This window comes from Balaenoptera acutorostrata, chromosome 17, assembly GCF_949987535.1.
Source record: "Balaenoptera acutorostrata chromosome 17, mBalAcu1.1, whole genome shotgun sequence".
Taxonomy (NCBI): Eukaryota; Metazoa; Chordata; class Mammalia; order Artiodactyla; family Balaenopteridae; genus Balaenoptera; species Balaenoptera acutorostrata.
In genome coordinates this window covers 79,746,647-79,766,240 of record NC_080080.1, presented here as the reverse complement: position 1 = coordinate 79,766,240, position 19,594 = coordinate 79,746,647, and the positions used below count along the sequence as shown (strand labels likewise).

The 19,594-nt window shown below is 48.3% G+C and overlaps 1 protein-coding gene and 1 long non-coding RNA gene across 3 annotated transcripts in view; one reads left to right on the top strand and one right to left on the bottom strand.

Moving 5' to 3' along the window:
• The window catches only part of RGS20 (regulator of G protein signaling 20), a 79,207-nt gene that overhangs the window by 8,587 nt on the left and 51,026 nt on the right, over positions 1–19,594 (top strand). The window contains exon 2 of the mRNA XM_007168605.2: positions 18,396–18,695. Within this exon, the coding sequence (XP_007168667.2) occupies positions 18,396–18,695 (300 nt within the window). The remainder of the gene's footprint in view (positions 1–18,395; positions 18,696–19,594) is intronic.
• On the bottom strand, positions 1,673–18,616 carry LOC130705563 (uncharacterized). Of its 2 annotated transcripts, none has more exons than XR_009005847.1 (3): positions 18,477–18,616; positions 6,283–6,522; positions 1,673–2,254 (listed from the first exon to the last, which is right to left on the bottom strand). It is a non-coding gene; the product is annotated as an uncharacterized LOC130705563 (long non-coding RNA). The 2 variants fall into 2 exon arrangements; XR_009005846.1 differs by lacking the exon at positions 18,477–18,616 and adding an exon at positions 9,734–10,465.

Below are 19,594 nucleotides of genomic sequence, written 5' to 3'. Positions count from 1 at the left end.
CCTGACTAGAAGAGAAAAGTAAACAGCAGGGAGGCAGGAGCCAAGTAGCTCAGGAACCTGACCCCGGGGGTCTGTGGAAGGTGGTGGAAAAGGCTCAGACCAAGTCGCTACCTCTCCACGTCCTCACTGCCAGTGCCCAGGAGAGAGAGTCCAACCCAGGGGGGTCTGGTGCCTACGCCTGGGTCAACAGCCCTGGCCATCCCGTCGGCTGTGAGACAGCCTTAAATAGCTGTCCAGCACGAGTTTTGAGGGACTGCAACTTTGAAGCAGCGTGTGGACCCCCCAAGGCAACCACGTACTCAAAGGAGAGAGCCCCGATTTCGATGTTTGAGTTCGGGCATCTTGACATCTATCGCTCAAGAGCTTTACGATCACATCTCAGAGATAAATCCATCCTTCTCCTCTGTTTATCCCTATTTAGCAGATATCCGTGGATAGGCCCTCCACAACTGAAGTATAGTCCCCACACATCCCCTCCCCGAGGGGACATGGGTGGACGCTGAAGTTTTCGTGTGACCCTCTCTGCTCTCTTGAGTCAGACCGGATGGATCCAGTGTGGGTCACCTGATCACTCAGACACATGGGGACATGACTATTTTTACCTATAAGTTATCAGGAAAGGTTGCTTGAGGTTATGTAAAAAATCGCTGAGCAAAATATGGCCAAATGGAATGAATAAAACATGGCTAGAAAGAAATGATCAAAAGCATTTGATATTACCAATTTCGCTCCACATTTCCCAGTTCTGTAATAAATCTGCTCTCTCTGCTTCTGCAAGTTAGATTTAGTCCTGTTTATTTGAGACTCTGATCTGCGACCATTTGCCCAGAAGGTCACATGTTCTGAAGAAGGTATTTTTTGAAGTTTTCAGTGGAAGAGAGTGTTGTTCTGCCAGCATCATCCTAGGAGGACCTGTACTTAATTATATGGACACTTTTGCTGCAGAACAAGTTTGCTGGATTGACAAATAAGTGTATGATCAGCAAACAAGAGCCAGGTCCTATCACTGCCTTTTTTCTGTTTTTGTCTTTTCCTAAAAATAGCTGCAAAGTGACTGTTTTTAACAACTCACTAGTGTCAGCAAAGTCTGTAGGGCTCCCCTTTCCCAGAGTTTCTGTCTCATAGAAGAAAGCCAGACATGTCCGTCATTTGTTGGCCCCTGGGGGAGCCCAGGCTTTGGGGGCCCGTCATTGCCCCATGTATATTCTGACAACATTGAGAGAGGCAAGGTATGAGGGAAGGAAGCAAAGAAGGTCTCCCCGGCACCACAGCCATCAGCCTGGGTGCAACTGGGAGATGAGAAGTTCTCCTCCCTCTCCTCCCGCCCACACCTTCCCCAATATCCCCAGGCGTACCCTGGGCATCTCAGCCTCTCATTCTGGCCTGGTTTCTCCCATTAGGAAACAAAGGAAGCTCAAGTTCATTTGGCACTTAGATGTAAATGAACTAATGTATCATTCCTGCTCACAAAATCTGCAGGGAATGTTAATATTAGATCCCCGAGCATGAACTCTTCCAAGAGTGTAATCGGGGGCGAATAAACTCTGAGCAGGAGAGAGACCCGGTGTTTGGCGGCCTCTGGCCCCTCCCCAGAAGCCACGCTGTGGCCTGGTCCCGCCCCAGCCCCCTGCATCCTCCCTGTGTCCTCCCCTCACCCCAGAGCCTCCTCTGTCCAATGCAGTCTCAGCCAAAGGCCAGATAACTCTGCTTGGCTCGTCCATCAGAAATGGGCTGTTTTTTACAGACATGAAATCACAAGGGGGAGAGAAAAAAAAAGAATGCCTTTGGATTGTAGGAAATCGGGGAAGTGGAAGGCTGACTACATTTTCAAATTCCTCCTCGCTGAGTCAAGATTCAGTGCCCAGCGGCCTTCTTGTCACAGGGCCCTCCATCCCAGGCGCAGATGCAATCACCACGCTGAGGATCCCAACGGCAAGACACTGCTCCCTTGTTTCTTAAAAGACCGGAGAGAGTGAGGGCCGGTAAATGGTGACATCTGGTGGAAAGGCAAGCACTGCAGGATTTCAAACTAGTAAAACCTGAGGCTGGGTTGTAACTAATCGAAGTCTGATGACTCGAAGACGTCCTTTATCCCAGCTACAGGAGTTCGGTTACGCACATCCTTCCGGCCCGCCCAGGTCCAAACCGCCACCAGGCAGTGCGATGACATAAAGCAATGTCTTTGGAATGGCAAGCGTGGGCTTTGAATTCAGGTCCAAGTTGGGTTTAATTCTCTGAGTCTTGGTTTTATCATCTGTGAAATCACAACAGTTATACCTGTCACATATAATTTCATTTGGCTCTTTTTTTTTTATATCAGATACTTTTAATATTAAAAAACGTGCATCCAAGGACCCAGGCTTCCCTGGGGAACCCCCAGGACCCACGTGCTTGATCTGTAGCCCGTTTCTCCCAGCACAGTTATTAACCTAGGGATTCCCCTCTACAGGTGGGGCCTCACACCTGCTGGGCACGTGGTAAGAGCCCAGTCAATACTGATTGGCCGATTGATTAGCAGATAGAAATGCATTATTGCCCTGCTTCCTTCCCACCATGTGGGTGAAACCCTAATCAGAGATATAAAGTTTTCTCTTGACCTCTTTAACCTGAGGTCACTGTTAAAATCTTTCTTCAGCCAAATGTCTCATGTCCCGAAGGAAATTAATGACAGTTATGAATCCTGAACGGCCCCAAAATGTGTCATTTCAAGTCAGTGCCAGCCTCCAGCTTCCTCAAGGAAAACACTCCCTTTAAAATGCCAGGCAGGGCTTCCCTGGTGGCGCAGTGGTTAAGAATCCACCTGCCAATGCAGGGGACACGGGTTCGAGCCCTGGTCAGGGAAGATCCCATGTGCCGCGGAGCGACTAAGCCCGTGCGCCGCAACTACTGAGCCTGTGCTCTAGAGCCTGCGAGCCACAACTGCGAGTCCACGAGCCACAACTACTGAAGCCCGTGGGCCTAGAGCTCGTGCTCTGCAACGAGAAGCCACCGCAGTGAGATGCCCACGCACCGCAAGGAAGAGTAGCCCCTGCTCGCCGCAACTAGAGAAAGCCCACGCGCAGCAATGAAGACCCAACGCAGCCAAAAATTTAAAAAAATAATAATAATAAAATAATAATAATAAAATGCCGGGCAAAGCCATCCAATTCAGCCAAGTCCAGCTCAAAGAAATCAGGGCCCTCTGACAAGTCCTCAGGCAGCCCGGTGAGGCTCGCACAGAGCCCGGTTCACAAGGAGCCGCTGGGGGAGCACAGAGCCCACACAGCCCTCCCGGCCCGTCACAGGCTGTCCGCTTTGGACAGAACAATGGCCCCCCTTGTTCTTGCCATCCTGTTTGTTGATTTTTGTGCTCCTCCAATGTGACACTTGTGGATCCGGCCCAACGATGGGGACAAATGGAGTGCAGGTGTCCCCTTCGGCGTCAGGCCTTCTCGGAACACCAATTTTAATAAACTCATACCCTCGAGGCATGTGTACGGAATTGGGGCAGATTCTGTCCCACCGTTTGTTGTCTTTTGCAATTTAACAAGACATGAGACACATCATCTAGAAGTTAAAAACCATGACGTTTAAAAAATCTTTTTATTACAGAAAGTGTCAAATATACACAAAAGCAGAGAAAAACAGCATGATAAAACCCTAGGTACCCCTTACACAGCCTCCACAATCACCAAATCCAGGTCATGTCATTTCTAAGTTCGTTCATGTAACAAGTACTGATTGAATGAATACACATTATGTCCCAGGGCTGCTTTAGGCTTTTCAGGCGCGGGTCTGAATAAGGCACAGTCCTGACTCACACTGGGCTGGGAGCCACACAGGGCAACCGACTGTCACTGTCACCACCGAGGGCAGGAAGTGCTGTGGTCAGAGAAAGGAGACGGGCAGCTGACCCAGCCTTGGTGAGATCCCCAGGGAAACGGCATCTAAGCTGAGCCTTGAAAGCTAACTGGGAGATCGCCCAGGAAGAGAAGAGGAGGCCCCGACTGGGAAAGGGGCGTGATGCCGGCAGAGGGAACAGTTTATACGGAGAGCAGGAACGCAAGTGAACAAGGGGATTTTAGGAGCCGAAGGATGCTTAATGTGATTGCAGCCTGGAGTACAAAAGAACAGTGAGAAAGTCGGGTGAGTGAACGGAGTATCAGCAAATCACGAAAGGTCTTTTATGCCACATTAAGTCCTGTAGAGACATGAGGGGCCACCGAATGGTTAGAGGGAGGGAAGTTAACACGATCACGTTCGCCTCTTAGAAAGGTCACCTGTTCTGGAGGGGGGGGGAACGGATTAGACTAGACAGAGGCGCGGTGTAGACGCCAAGGCGGGACCTATGAAGGAGAGTCTGCTGTAATTTAATAAGCCCAGCGGGGACGCTGAAGTGCACGCTTGGGGCGCTCTAGAGCTTTCTCTGTGGATTCTGCTGTGTCTCAACTTCAAGGCAGGGCCAAGGTGTGGGCTTGGGGTTGGTGTACGTGTGCTTAGGATTCAAACGACAGAGGTGTTAGAAACTTTTATATACACGTACACAACTGAAGAAACAGAAGACGCTGATGATTGTGAACGTCTCTCTCCTCTGCACTTGTCAACCTTACACTTGCCTCCACCGGCTCTTAGGATTTTAACAAAAGGGTTTTTCATTTCTCAAAGTTACTGACATCAAGCCTTGAAAAGCCTTGGGATGAAATATCACAATCTGAATCCTTGTTGACCTGTTCCTTTATCTTCTTAAGAGAAACTGTATATGCAGTGAAAAAGAAATCTGTGATTTAAAATTATGTTAGACTATGATGGTCAATCATTTTGGAAAGCTTTGCTGTGCTAAGATTGCAAGCTTTCTTGCAAAAAATAGATAATTAAATAGAAACTTTGGACATTACACTGAATTTCAACTGTACTGCATTTCAGTTTAGAATAACAATATTATGGACTCCATAGATTTAATTTACCAAAGGTGTCTGACGTTATGAGGCAGATTCTCCTAAAGCCTTCACTTTGGTGTGTATCCCTTACTATCCAATATGTCAGGGGCTTCTCTATTAGTGCCTAAAATACTATTCCTTAAGTTTAGGTAAATCAGACTATTAATTTAGTAAGGAAATGGAGAATTAACAGGCATGTGGTTAACTGACCTAGTACCTGTAGAGCTGAACTTAGTAATTCAATCTCCTCTGCAGGTTTAGAAACATAACTAGTCCTGGAATTCTCATTACTCGCTGAGTGTGAGAAGAAAGGTAAATGGGAATTTTGGTCTAAGAGAATCATTGTGGTCAAAGGTACTTAATTACAAGTGGAAACTACCAGAGGCATGTGGGGAATACGAGTGAACAGTATCACTGTCGTTGATTACTGTCATCGGCGTCAGTAAATAATGACCCTATGTCCTGGGTGTGGAGTCACAAAGCATCACAGCCAGGAGTTACAGGCTGGTAGCCCAGCTCTGCTTTTTACTTGTCCTAGCAAACATCATCTAACCTCACTAGTCTGCAGTTTCCTCATTAAACAGCCGGAGGAGGGGGGCGGGGAGATGGGGCAGGGGGCAGTGATTAGTCAAGTAACATATAGGAGAACATTTTGTAACTGTTCATATATCAGGGTAAAAAATGTCACTTATTTTTATGATAAAAATAAGTGTGTAAAATATAGTGGGGATTTTGTTAGGGGACTGCCTACTATTTCCTAGGAATAGCTTGTTTGGTAAAAAAAAAACATATATATATATATATATAATTTTTTGAATTGTAATCATCCATGATTTTAAAAGACTATACTAGTTTATACAGAGGTAATTTTTATAGAGCTGGAGATCCCAGAAAAACATCACTAAAGCTTCAAATATGAGTTTTGAATTTTTCTCTTTAATTTTCTGATATTTTATGTACTAAGAATTCCCTTCCTGATCTCTGGAGATACAGGATATTTCAGAAGACAGAGCACAGGCTTTAGTTTAGTTTACTTTTATTTTCCTTTCTTTTCTTTTTCAGCCTCTTAAAGGAACTAACAAATACGAAACATGGGGGAGGAAGATTTTGAAGTCTTAGGACTTTGGTACACAGATCTTTTTTATTCTTACCATTTAAAAATGTTTTCATTAGTTTACATTTTTAATTAAAATATTCGGAATGAGAATCGTGCAACCCCACAGCTGTGAACGGATGTGATTGCTCTGGTCACCCCACATAGGCAGGATGGACCCCCCCACCCGGCACCTGCCCAAGCTGTGGTCCTGATGTCCAGACCAGTGAGGTCACACGCACACCAGAGAGCACAGAAAGGCTTATTACTCACACGATGCAGCCTCTGAGGAGGGCAGCATGGAAGCAGGTCCAGAAACAGCTTGAGAGAGCAGAGACAGGGGATCTGCTTGGGGTTTCCATGGCCGGGCCGGGCCGAGGGTTCTCCTTGGCAAGGGTCTCCTTGGCTTACCTGGTTGGACCTTCCCGCGGAAGCCAAGGGAGAGGGCACCTGGTGTCCCGTATCAGCCGCCCAGATGTGGGACAGAAGGGGGAGAGTGGTGGCACCTGGAAGCTGTCAGCAGTCAGGCATTAGAAACGAAGTCAAACTCTTTATTACCCACTCTCTGTTACAATAACACAGAGCCCAGAAGCGCATACAATACAGTAAGTCTCCATCTGGCCAGACAGCAACCTCCATTCCCCCATAAAGGCAAACGCTCTCCACTCTTACCAGCTTCTACGTATCCTGCAGAGATGGTCTTATGTACATAAAAACATGTACACACACACACACACACACACACACACACACACACACGTCATTCCTTTTACTAAAGACCAAAGGATGGAAACCAGATAGCCCAGGGTTTGCTTGAATTCCTTCACACTTGTTCTGTTGTTTTCTAGACAAGAGTCTTTGGCGAGGCCATTTCACCTTTCTGAGTCTCAGTGCAGCCTTCTGGTACACGGAGATGAGACATACCTGCTTGCCGGCCTGTGACAAGGAATGAACGACGTGTCATACGACCAATGCCTGGAACAGGGTACACGACGTCCCCTTTACCTTGTTTTCCTTCTACTTTGCCGGCTGCTCTTTTTCGGCCTCTTTTGCAAATCCCTCTCCCTTTATTGACTCTGACGTATTGGAAATTCCCTAGGTTTTCATCCTAGGCCTTTTTCTCACTCAGCTCGTTCTCCCTGGCTAATCTTGGCTGTGTCGACAGCTTTGAGACAGCTTACGGGTGATGATTCAGCTCTCTCTCCTGCAGTCCACACATGAATGTACAAATGTTTACTCACCCTCTAGCTTGAAATGTCTAGGCATGTCAAAATTGGCAATCTGTCTTTACCGTTCCCCAAACTTTTTCATGATGGTGAAAGGGTACCATGATCTGCCTGGTTTTGAACTAGAAATTTAGAGGCATAACCCTTGACCTTAATCTTATCCTCATTTCACACCCCTAATCAGTCTTCAAGTTTTGTCCACACTATTCAGAATTATCTCTTGATCCGTTTATTTAGTTATCTCCATCCCTTTTAATACTTTCCTAGATAAAGTTACTATCATCTCCCAAAAAATTTATCGAAGCAGCCTCTTCTCTGGTCTCCTCTTTCGAGTCATGCCTGCCTCTAAGTGACACCAGAAGTCAGAGGTCTTCCTAAAACACAAAACTGACTGTGTTAACTCCCTGATTCAACTTTGTCTGTGCTCCCCATTTCCATCTGGACGTGTCAAACTCCTTAAGCGGACTCAACCTTGTTCTATCTTTTCATCTCTTTCTAGGGATCTTACCCAATCCCAATAGCTTTCAATATCATTTTATGCTAATGATTCCTAAATTTACATCTCTAAGACTCCCACCTCTACCCTGAGCTTCAGGCTCTTTCACAACAGCCTTTTGAACGGCTCCATTTGAGTGACTCATAGGCATCCAAAACATGTGTTTACCTGGATTCTTGATTTCCCTCCCCGCCTTCCTCATTTCAGCAAGTCACCCAACTGCTCAAGGCAGAAAACCTAGGAATTTTCCTTGAGTCCCTTTTTCTCAGCCTGTACATTGAATCCACCTGACATCCCGTTAATTCTCTCTAAAATGTACCTCATATCTGTCCACTTCTCTATTTTATTCCCATTACCTGTCCAAGTCATCCTCCTCTCTCACCTGGACCAGTGCAAAGCTTCCTGTTTCACTGTTCCCATGCTTGCCCTCTTCCAATTCACTCTTATGCCAAGCAGCCAAAGGAGTCTTTAAAATATATAAATCACATGATGTCACTCTCTTGCTTAAAACCTTTTACTGATTATCACTGCTTTTAAAATAAAATCAGGGACTTCCCTGGCAGTCTAGTGGTTAAGACTCTGCACTCCCAATGCAGGGGGCATGGGTTTGATCCCAGGTTCAATCCCTGGTTGGGGAGCTAAGATTCCGCATGTCACATGGCATGGCCAAAAAAAAATAAAGAAAAAATAAAATAAAATCCAAAATCCTTACTATGACTTGCTTGCCCTATTTAGTCTACCTAGACTCTTACACCCCCTCATTCAGTACATACAAGAGAAGGTCATTTTCTTCCCCACTCACCTTGAACCCAGAGCATCTAAGACATTGCCTGGAACTTAAGAATATACTAAGCAGGTAATTAATGTTTGTTGAAAGAATGACTAAATGAGTGGCTTACAAGACCCTTCTTGGTCTAATCCCTGTGTCTGCTATTCCTTTTCTACTTTCCCAAATCACAACCTAGGCTTCACTAAATGCTAGGAAGAGGATGAGAGTTGGCAAGGTCTATTTGGCAGCAGAAATCAAAATGAGAGAACCGCAAGAGTAGGTGACAACTCTACAGCAGAACCACGATTGATTAACTTAGCTGCCCGCACCCTCACCCCTGGTGGGCTTTCTCAGGCTCCTCTCCTCTCACATCTTGAAGAGTTTTGAGTGTTTTTTCAATTGTGCTAAAATATAAATAACATAAAATTTACCATTTTAACCACTTTAAAGTGTATAATGCAGTAGCATTAAATACATTCACAAAGTTGTGGAACCATTATTACGATCTACTTCCAGAGCTTTTTCATCAACCCAAACACTCTGGACCCACTAAACAATAACTCCCCATTATCCTCTCCCCACTGCCCCAAGTAACCTCTCTCCTACTTTCTATCTGTATGTCTGACCATTTTTGGTACCTCATATCAATGGACTCAGTCAGTATTTGTCCTTTTGTGTCCAGCTTCTTTCACTTAGCATAGGGTTTTCAAGGTTCATCCATGTTGTAGCCTGTGTCAGAATTCTATTTCTGGATCAAGATGGCGGAGTAGAAGGACGTGCTCTCACTCCCTCTTGCAAGAGCACCAGAATCACAACTAACTGCTGAACCATCATCGACAGGAAGACACTGGAACTCACCAAAACAGATCCCCCACATCCAAGACAAAGGAGAAGCCGCAAGGAGACGGCAGGAGGGGCGCAATCACAATAAAATCAGATCCCATAACTGCTGGCTGGGTGACTCCCAACCAGAGAACACTTATACCACGTAAGTCCACCCACTGGAGTGAAGGTTCTGAGCTCCACGTCAGGCTCCCCAACCTGGGGGTCCGGCAACGGGAGGAGGAATTCCCAGAGAATCAGACTTTGAAGGCTAGCGGGATTTGATTGCAGGACTTCGACAGGACTGGGGGAAACAGAGACCCCACTCTTGGAGGGCACACACAAAGTAGTGTGTGCATTGGGACCCAGGGGAAGGAGCAGTGACCCCAGGGGAGACTGAACCAGACCTACCTGCTAGCGTTGGAGGGTCTCCTGCAGAGGCGGTGGGTGGCTGTGGCTCACCGTGAGGACAAGGACACTGGCAGCAGAAGGTCTGGGAAGCACTCCTTGGCATGAGCCCTCCCTGACTCACCTTTAGCCCCACCAAAGAGCCTGTAAGCGCCAGTGTTGGGTTCCCTCAGGCCAAACAACTAACAGGGACAGAACCCAGCCCCACCCATCAGCAGACAAGCGGATTAAAGTTTTACTCAGCTCTGCCCACCAGGGCAACACCCAGCTCTACCCACCACCAGTCCCTCCCATCAGGAAGCTTGCATAAGCCTCTTAGACAGCCTCATCCACAAGAAGGCAGAGAGCAGAAGCAAGAAGAACTACAATTCTGCAGCCTGTGTAACGAAAACCACATTCACAGAAAGACAAAATGAAAAGGCAGAGGACTATGCACCAAATCAAAGAACAAAATAAAACCTCAGAAAAACAACTAAATGAAGTGAAGATAGGCACCCTTCCAGAAAAAGAATTCAGAATAATGATAGTGAAGATGATATAGGACCTCGGATAAAGAAAGGAGGCAAAGATCAAGAAGATGAAAGAAATGTTTAACAAAGACCTAGAAAAATTGAAGAACACCTAGAAGAATTAAAGAACAAACAAACAGAGATGAACAATGCAATAACTGAAATGAAAAATACATTAGAAGGAATCAAGAGCAGAATAACTGAGGCAGAAGAACGGATAAGTGACCTGGAAGACAGAATGGTGGAATTCACTGCCACAGAACACAATAAATAAAGAATAAAAAGAAATGAAGACAGCCTAAGAGACCTCTGGGACTACATTAAACGCACCAACATTTGCATTATAAGGGTCCCAGAAGGAGGAGAGAGAGAAAGGACCCAAGAAAATATTTGAAGAGATTATAGTTGAAAACTTCCCTAACTTGGGAAAGGAAATAGCCACCCAAGTACAGGAAGCGCAGAGTCCGAGGCAGGATAAACCCAAGGAGAAACACGCCGAGACACATAGTAATCAAATTGACAAAAATTAAAAACAAAGAAAAATTATTAAAAGCAACATGGGAAAAACGCCAAATAACATACAAGGGAACTCCCATTAGGTTAACAGCTGATTTCTCAGCAGAAACTCTACAAGCCAGAAGGGAGTGGCACAATACATTTATAGTAATGAAAGGGAAGAAACTACAACCAAGATTACTCTACCCAGCAAGGATCTCATTCAGAGTCGACAGAGAAATCAAAAGCTTTACAGACAAGCAAAAGCTAAGAGAATTCACACCACCAAACCAGCTCTACAACAAATGCTAAAGGAACTTCTCTAACTGAGAAACACAAGAGAAGAAAAGGACCTACAAAAACAAACCCAAAACAATTAAGAAAATGGTCACAGGAACATACATATCGATAATTACCTTAAATGTGAATGCATTAAATGCTCCAACCAAAAGACACAGGCTTGCTGAATGGATACAAAAACAAGACCCATATATATGCTGTCTACAAGAGACCCACTTCAGACCTAGGGACACATACAGACTGAAAGTGAAGGGATGGAAAAAGATATTCCATGCAAATGGAAATCAAAAGAAAGCTGGAGTAGCTCTACTCATATCAGATAAAATAGACTTTAAAATAAAGAATGTTACAAGAGACAAGGAAGGACACTACATAATGGTCAAGGGATCAATCCAAGAAGAAGATATAACAATTATAAGTATACATGCACCCAGCATAGGAGCACCTCAGTACATGAGGAAAATGCTAACAGCTATAAAAGAGGAAATTGACAGTAACACAATAATAGTGGGGAACTTTAACACCTCATTTACACCAATGGACAGATCATCCAGACAGAAAATTCATAAGGAAACACAAGCTTTAAATGATACAATAGACCAGATAGATTTAATTGATATTTACAGGACATTCCAACCGAAGAGCAGATTACATTTTCTTCTCAAGTGTACACAGAACATTCTCCAGGATAGATCACTTCTTCGGTCACAAATCAAGCCTCAGTAAATTTAAGATAATTGAAATCATATCACGCATCTTTTCTGACCACAACACTATGAGATTAGAAATCAATTACAGGGAAAAAAAGGTAAAAAACACAAACACACGGAGGCTAAACAATACGTTACTAAATAACCAAGAGATGACTGAAGAAATCAAAGAGGAAATCAAAAAATACCTAGAGACAAATGACAACGAAAACACAACAATCCAAAACCTTTGGGATGCAGCAAAAGCAGTTCTAAGAGGGAAGTGTATAGCAATACAATCCTACCTAAAGAAACAAGAAAAGGGGCTTCCCTGGTGGCACAGTGGTTAAGAATCCGCCTGACAATACAGGGGATATGGGTTCGAGCCCTGGTCCGGGAGGATCCCACATGCTGCAGAGCAACTAAGCCCATGTGCCACAACTACTGAGGCTGCGCTCAGGAGCCTGCAGGCCACAACTACTGAAGCCTGCGCACCTAGAGCCTGTGCTCCGCAACAAGAGAGGCCATCGCGGTGAGAAGCCCTCGCACCCTAACAAAGAGCAGCCCCTGCTCGCCACATCTAGAGAAAGCCCACACAGCAAGAAAGACCCAACACAGCCAAAAATAAATAAATTAATTAATTAAATAAATCTATTAAAAAAAAAAGAAACAAGAAAAATCTCAAATAAACAATCTAACCTTACACCTAAAGGAACTAGAGAAAGAAGAACAAACAAAACCCAAAGTTCGTAGAAGGAAAGAAATCATAAAGATCAGAGCAGAAATAAATGAAATAGAAACAAAGAAAACAATAGCAAAGATCAATAAAACTAAAAGGTGGTTCTTTGAGAAGATAAACAAAATTGATAAACCTTTAGCCAGACTCATCAAGAAAAAGAGGGAGAGGACTCAAATCAATAAAATTAGAAATGAAAAAGGAGAAGTTATAACGGACACCGCAGAAATAGAAAGCATCATGAGAGACTACTACAAGCAACTCTATGCCAATAAAATGGGACAACCTGGAAGAAATGGACAAATTCTTAGAAAGGTATAACCTTCCAAGACTGTACCAGGAAGAAATAGAAAATATGAACAGACCAATCACAAGTAATGAAGTTGAAACTGTGATTAAAAATCTTCCAACAAAAAAAAGTCCAGAACCAGATGGCTTCACAGGTGAATTCTATCAAACATTTAGAGAAGAGCTAACACCCATCCTTCTCAAACTCTTCCAAAAAATTGCAGAGGAAGGAACACTCCCAAACTCATTCTATGAGGCCACCATCACCCTGATACCAAAACCAGACAAAGATACTACAAAAAAAGAAAATTACAGACCAATATCACTGATGAACATAGATGCAAAAATCCTCAACAAAATACTAGGAAACAGAATGCAACAACACATTAAAAGGATCATACACCACGATCAAGTGGGATTTATCCCAGGGATGCAAGGATTCTTCAATATACACAAATCAATCAATGTGATACACCATATTAACCAACTGAAGAATAAAAACCATACGATCATCTCAATAGATGCAGAAAAAGCTTTTGACAAAACTGAACACCCATTTATGATAAAAACTCTCCAGAAAGTGGGCATAGAGGGAACCTACCTCAACATAATAAAGGCCATATATGACAAACCCACAGCCAACATCATTCTCAATGGTGAAAAACTGAAACCATTTCCTCTAAGATCAGGAACGAGACAAGGATTTCCACTCTCACCACTATTATTCAACATAGTTTTGGAAGTCCTTGCCACGGCAATCAGAAAAGAAAAAGAAATAAAAGGAATACAAATTGGAAAAGAAGAAGTAAAACTGTCACTGTTTGCAGATGACATGATACTATACATAGAGAATCCTCAAGATGCCACCTGTCTGTGTCCAAACTTTCCCTTTTTATAAGGACACCAGTCATACTGGATTAGGGACTCATCCTACTCCAGCAAGACCTCATCCTAACTAATTACATCTGCAGCAACCCTATTTCCAAATAAGGTGATATTCTGAGGTCTTGGGGGTTAGGACTTCAACGTACCAATTTGAGGGAGACCCAATTCAGCCTATAACACAGAGTGACAGCTGTGTTAAGAGAATATGAGAAGCAGGACTTCCCTGGTGGCATAGTGGTTAAGAATCCACCTGCCAGTGCAGGGGACACGGGTTCGAGCCCTGGTCCGGGAAGATCCCACATGCCGCGGAGCAACTAAGCCCGTGTGCCACAACTACTGAGCCTGCGCTCTAGAGCCCGTGAGCCACAACTACTGAGCCCGCATGCCACAACTACTGAAGCCCGTGTGCCTAGAGTCCGTGCTCCGCAACAAGAGAAGCCACTGCAATGAGAAGCCCGTGCACCGCAACCAAGAGTAGCCCCCGCTTGCCGCAACTAGAGAAAGCCCGCGCGCAGCAACAAAGACCCAATGCAGCCATAAATAAATAAATAAATTTATTTTTTTTTAAAGTAGATTAAAAAAAAAAAGACAATATGAGAAGCAGTTGGATTTGACTGAAGAGTATGAAGGAAAGAAAGGAGTCAGGGATACTTCAATGTTTTTGACCTGAATTAAAATAATCAAGTTGCCATTTACTGAGACGGTGAAGATTGCAGGAGGAGAAAGTTTGGAGGGGAAAATCAGAGTTCAGTTTGGGATATAATTCAAATAAATATATGGATATATTCAAATAAAGACCCACCTCCTGTCCTGAGCTCCTCACTTGGTTTGGAATACCAGCAGAGTGGCAGAAGGCCCCGTTATCTCAGCAAAAATAGAGGAGATAGAGCTTGGGAGTGTTTCCCTTCCCCACACACACATGTCACCTAAGTGGCCCTCATTTCTGGTTCACTCCACTTCTGTTCATGGCCCACCTTCCTCATTACCTTTGCTTCATCATTCCACATCTCCTTATGACACCTCCCCATAAGCCTTAGAAAGTTATTAAGAGAATGAAGTCAGAAGTAATTAAGCGCTGCAGAGGTACTCTTTTCACCAGCTGTACTTTCACTAGCAACATTAAAATTCTAAGTGAACCTTAATAGCAACGTTTGATTAATTGTTCAGTTGGCCTCAAATTAATATTAACCTGTGACTCTAGTATCCATGGTCTGTTTGTCTTATTTATTGTTGCTTTTCCAATCTGCATGATTTACAGTCAGCACAAAGATTTGCCTCTATAGTTTTCAATCACTCTGAATTAGATTCTTAGATGCAAGTGGAAAAATGACTTCTCCAAACAATAGAAAATTAAAATGTATAGTACAGTTAAACCACAACAAAATAGAATTTTTTAAAATAAAGTTCAGGAAAAAATAGGTCATCTCATAAAATTAAATCTAATTTCAATTTCCATTCTGACTGTGATTTTAATTCTAAAGTTCTCAGAATGTTTTGGTAATAAAGTGGGTTAATTCTGCCATGGAGGTTTCCTTTATGAAAGGGTACTATTTAGGGGTGAATGAAAAATTTTCAATTTGCCTTTTAAAGGGGTGAGACTTTGTTGGTATTGATTAGGGGTGTGGTGATTTTCTCCTCTGCATGGTTCAATAACCAACATGATCAACTAGGCGAGTGGACACTCGATCAGAATAAGGTACTCCGTAAGTCTTCCGGATCCCTAAGGAGCAGTGCTTTCAGGAATACGGATGCCAAGATGATTCCCTTTGGCGGCTAAGTTTTTGAAACTTTCAGATCGTCAACTAGAATCTGGCCTGAAAGGAAGGCAGGGCTTTCTGGAGTGATCAGTACCGCCGGCGGCTGAAGTCCTCTGCTCAGACCGAATTTTGGGGCTACATTGACACTCTGTGCTCTGACCTTGCTAGAACGACCGAAGGAAGTGGACGCGTTTCAGCACCCGACACCTGTCATGCTTCACAGCCCCGCCAGTCAGAGAAGCCTCCGTCCCTCGCAGAGACAGGAGACAGAACTGGGCAGCCGGCTACTCATCCGGAGGGAAAAGATCACGCCAGGGAAGAGGAAAAGGTGGACTTCTCCGGAGACGCACAGGAGCCGGGCTTGGCGTTTCTGGGGCTGAGTCTGGGACTTCCCTTCTGCCGGAACATTTCCCCTGCTTCCCTCCCAAGCGTCTCTGTCTCGGAGCGCAGCAGCGCAGCGGGATGCCTAATGAAGCGTGCCCAGCAAGGGGCATCAAGCGGCTCGGGAAGCAGGGCTGGGGCGGGAGGGGGAGAGTCAGGTTACAGGTTCACACGTTCTCGGAAAACCATTCGGAAACCTGAGCTGGAGACGCAAATGCCGGGACCCACGCAGGGCCGGGGGCGTGCCCTTCGGGCCCCGGCAGCCGGGCGTGCGCTCTCCGCCTCGTGCAGCGCGTGCCTGAAGCCGGTCGGGAAGGCCGCGGGCGGAGCGGTCAAGCTCCGGGCCGCCGGGGACCGCGGCGGCGCTTCTCTCTGGGCCTCCTTAGCATACGGTCCTTCCGGCCGGGGGCCGCGTCCGCTGGGGTGCCTGCGGCCACGGGCGCCGCGCTGGAGCGGACGCGGCCGACGGCCCACGCTCCCCGCAGGTGCGCACGGGGTCAGCAGCGGCCCGCCCGCGTCCAGGGGCGCCGCCGCGGCCGCGCCCCCCTTCCCACCCACCCCCGGCCAGGGGCGCGGCGCCTGCGGCCCTCCCCGGGAGACAGACGCTGGGCGCCGAGTGCCGCTCCGAGCGTTTTCCGAATCGCTCATTTCCCCCTGGAGCGAGCTGCTGGCGCTTATCCAGGAGCCTCCCGGGCTCCCAGCTCCAACCCCTGAAATAAACGCGGCGCCTGTCCAGAGAGCGGGGGAGGGGAGAGGCCCGTCTGCACGCGGAGAAAGAAAATACCGGGCGAACGACCCCGTTCTCTAGGAAAGGGTAATGAGGGGAAACGAAAGAGTGTGAACTTACTCGGAAATGCAAAGCGAGCTCCACTCTCGCCGGGCGCATACAAACGAGGGAACGACGAATCAGCCCACGCGGCCGGCGGCGGCCCAGGAAGGGCCTCATGCATGAGAATGGGTTGCTAGGTTTCCTCGTTCCCTCCGACACCCGCTTCCCACAAGACATCCACCGGCGGAAGAAAGCAGGCCGGGCCCGGCCAGGGCAGAGCGGGGGGGACCGCGCCAAGCCCCCGAGGCCGCTCCCGCCGTCAGGACCCTGGAGAGCGGCAGCCGCGCCCCGGGGACCCGCGCCTCGCCGCCCGGTCCCTCGCCTTCGCGGCTTCCCGCCTCCACCTTCATTTTTCTTGGCAACCACTTCTCTCGCTCTTCACCAACAGATTAAATTGCCTTTTTGTTTTGCTTGAGGGGGCTGTTTGGATTGGCTGAGTTAGGTTCCGGTTTGTAACTTCACTATTAGTGGACCAAGAAGCCCTGAAAGCTCCAAAACGAGAGCCTGAACGAGGCGGGTGACCTTTAAAAGCCACTGAGGGACTTCCCTGGTGGCGCAGGGGTGAAGAATCTGCCTGCCAGTTCAGGGGACACGGATTCGAGCCCTGGTCCGGGAAGATCCCACATGCCGCGGAGCAACTAAGCCCGTGCGCCACAACTACCGAGCCTGCACTCTAGAGCCGGCGAGCCACAACTACTGAGCCTGCGCTCTAGAGCCCGCAAGCCACAACTACGGAGCCTGCGCGCCACAACTACTGAGCCCACGTGCCACAGCTACTGAGCCCACGTGCCACAGCTACTGAAGCCCCCGCACCTAGAGCCTGTGCTCCGCAACGAGAAGCCACCGCAATGAGAAGCCCACGCTCCGCAACAAAGAGTAGCCTCCGCTCGCCACAACTAGGGAAAGCCCGAGCGCAGCAACGAAGACCCAACACAGCCATAAATAAATTAATTAATTAATTAATTAATAAGCCACTGAGTTCAATCTTTTACTTCGTAAATGAATCAGACCAACTCAAAGAATAAAGAATCTCCCAAGGTTTGCCATGGAGCTCATTTCAAGGATGAGTCTAGACCCCTGGGCCTCTGACTTCTAAATTAATGTTTCCCTATGCTTTCCAAGAAAATAATACTTTTATCTTAACCTCGGCCGCTTAGCTCTCCCAAGCAACAAGTGGAGGGTGGAAGGGCCTGTGTTCGTGGAAATAAGATGGACACAGCGAGTGTGGAAAGGGGGCCTGCAGGCTGTGCTCTTAAGTCCTGGTCTCCCCTGACCCCCGCACCCAGCACAACCAAAGTCACATCGCCAGTCCCTTTTCCGCCAGCCTGAGGACCCCTCAGTCTTCTGCCTGTATCCAAGCCTCCCCTGGACACCTATCACAAGTACCTAGTAACCTCATACCAACTTCTGGTAGAGCTCTGGGCACTACCAGGTCAGGATAGGGTCTGAGGTTCTGCATTCCCAACAAGCTCCTGGGTATTATCCAAGCTGTTGGCCCAGGGACCACACTCTGAGTAGCAAGGAGTTTGAAAGGGGTGGGTGGAGAATGGGAGGGAGGGGAAGCAGGGAAGAGAGGGGAGGAAGGAGAGAAAGGGATCTCCCCTTCTAAGCAGAGGCCTTTTCTTTTGCTCTCACCGACCTTCTCTTGCACCCCGAAAGTAATGCCTCGAAATGCCGCAGTAACTGGCACTCTGCACCTTCTCTTCAGTCTGTAGCGAGACCCGACAGTGACGGTGTGTGATTTTGTTTCTCTCCTCCCCCTCCTCTCGCCCTGCCCGCCGCCGGCCCTGGCACAGCTCCCAAGCTCGCCCGCTGCCCCGAAGCTGCTCGGCCTCCTCTCCGGCACGCTCTCCGGCCTCGCGCGCTTCTTCGCTCACCTTCTCCAGCGACCCCTTCCTGGGGCTCCCCGGCGGCGCCCGGACTTCTCTCTCCTGCTCCCCGCCCTGCCAGCCGCTGGGCTCGCGCCGGGCCAGGAGGAGCGGCCGGGCCGCCTCTCGCTCCTGCTCAGGGCAGCTCTGGCACTGCCCGACCGACCCCCAGGGGGAAGCCTGCCCCGGGAAGAGGACGCCGGCGCCGGGCAGAGCTCGCCCATGCCCGTGAGTACTGTGGTCTCCGCCGCCCAATCCGCGGCCTCAGCGGGACGCCAGTTTCCCGGGTTCCTCCCTAACCCCGACTGACCCACTCCACGTGGGGCGAGCAGGGGATCCCGCCAGCAAGGGGAGAAGGGGAGGGGGGCGGGTGGGAAGGTCGAGACCCGGCCGAGAACGCTCACGGAAAAGGCGCCGGCGGCCCGCCGGACACCCCTCCCCCCAGGAGACCCTCGAAGCTACTCTTCTCGGGCCACTTCCTCCCAGAGCCTACGGAACAGGGCGGGGAGAGCCCCCGTCCTCCCCGAAGCCGCTTCTCGAACTCACGCATCGCTCTCCTGCCCCTCCTCCAAGCCTCCCCCGAACGAGCCTCCGCCCCCTCCTCGCGCTCCCACTCCCCAGCCCCCGGCTACGGCGCGCTTGGGAGGCCAGGGAGGAAATGACGTGATGTTATTTTAGTGTCAGGTCGGCTTCCAGCTTCAGTTTAGCCCGCCGAGCTCGGGCGCACGGCCCGGAGGTCAGGCCGCGCCTCCCGAGGGCACACCGGGGGCTCCAGGGCTCCGTGCCCGCGGAGCTGGGCGGCGGCGGGGTTCCCGCCACCCTCCGGGTCCCCCCCTTCCCCGGACTCCGGAGTCGGGAGTTAGCCAACCCCCCCGCCACCCAGCCAGGTGGGACCTTCGGCTCCGGCAGGCGGGGAGGGGGCAAGGAACCCCTTTCCAGTTTGGTGCCTCCGGAGGCGGAGGCTGCAGCCGGGTGGGGCGGGGGTAGAGCTGGAGAAGCACCCCGGGGAAAGGGAGATGGTGGGGACCGGCCTCCAGAGGCGGAGAGTCCACGGCCGGACCCTCCGGGTACGAGCACCCCAGCGCGCCGCGCACCCCGCGCGCACACACGGGTGCCTCCCCCCGCCC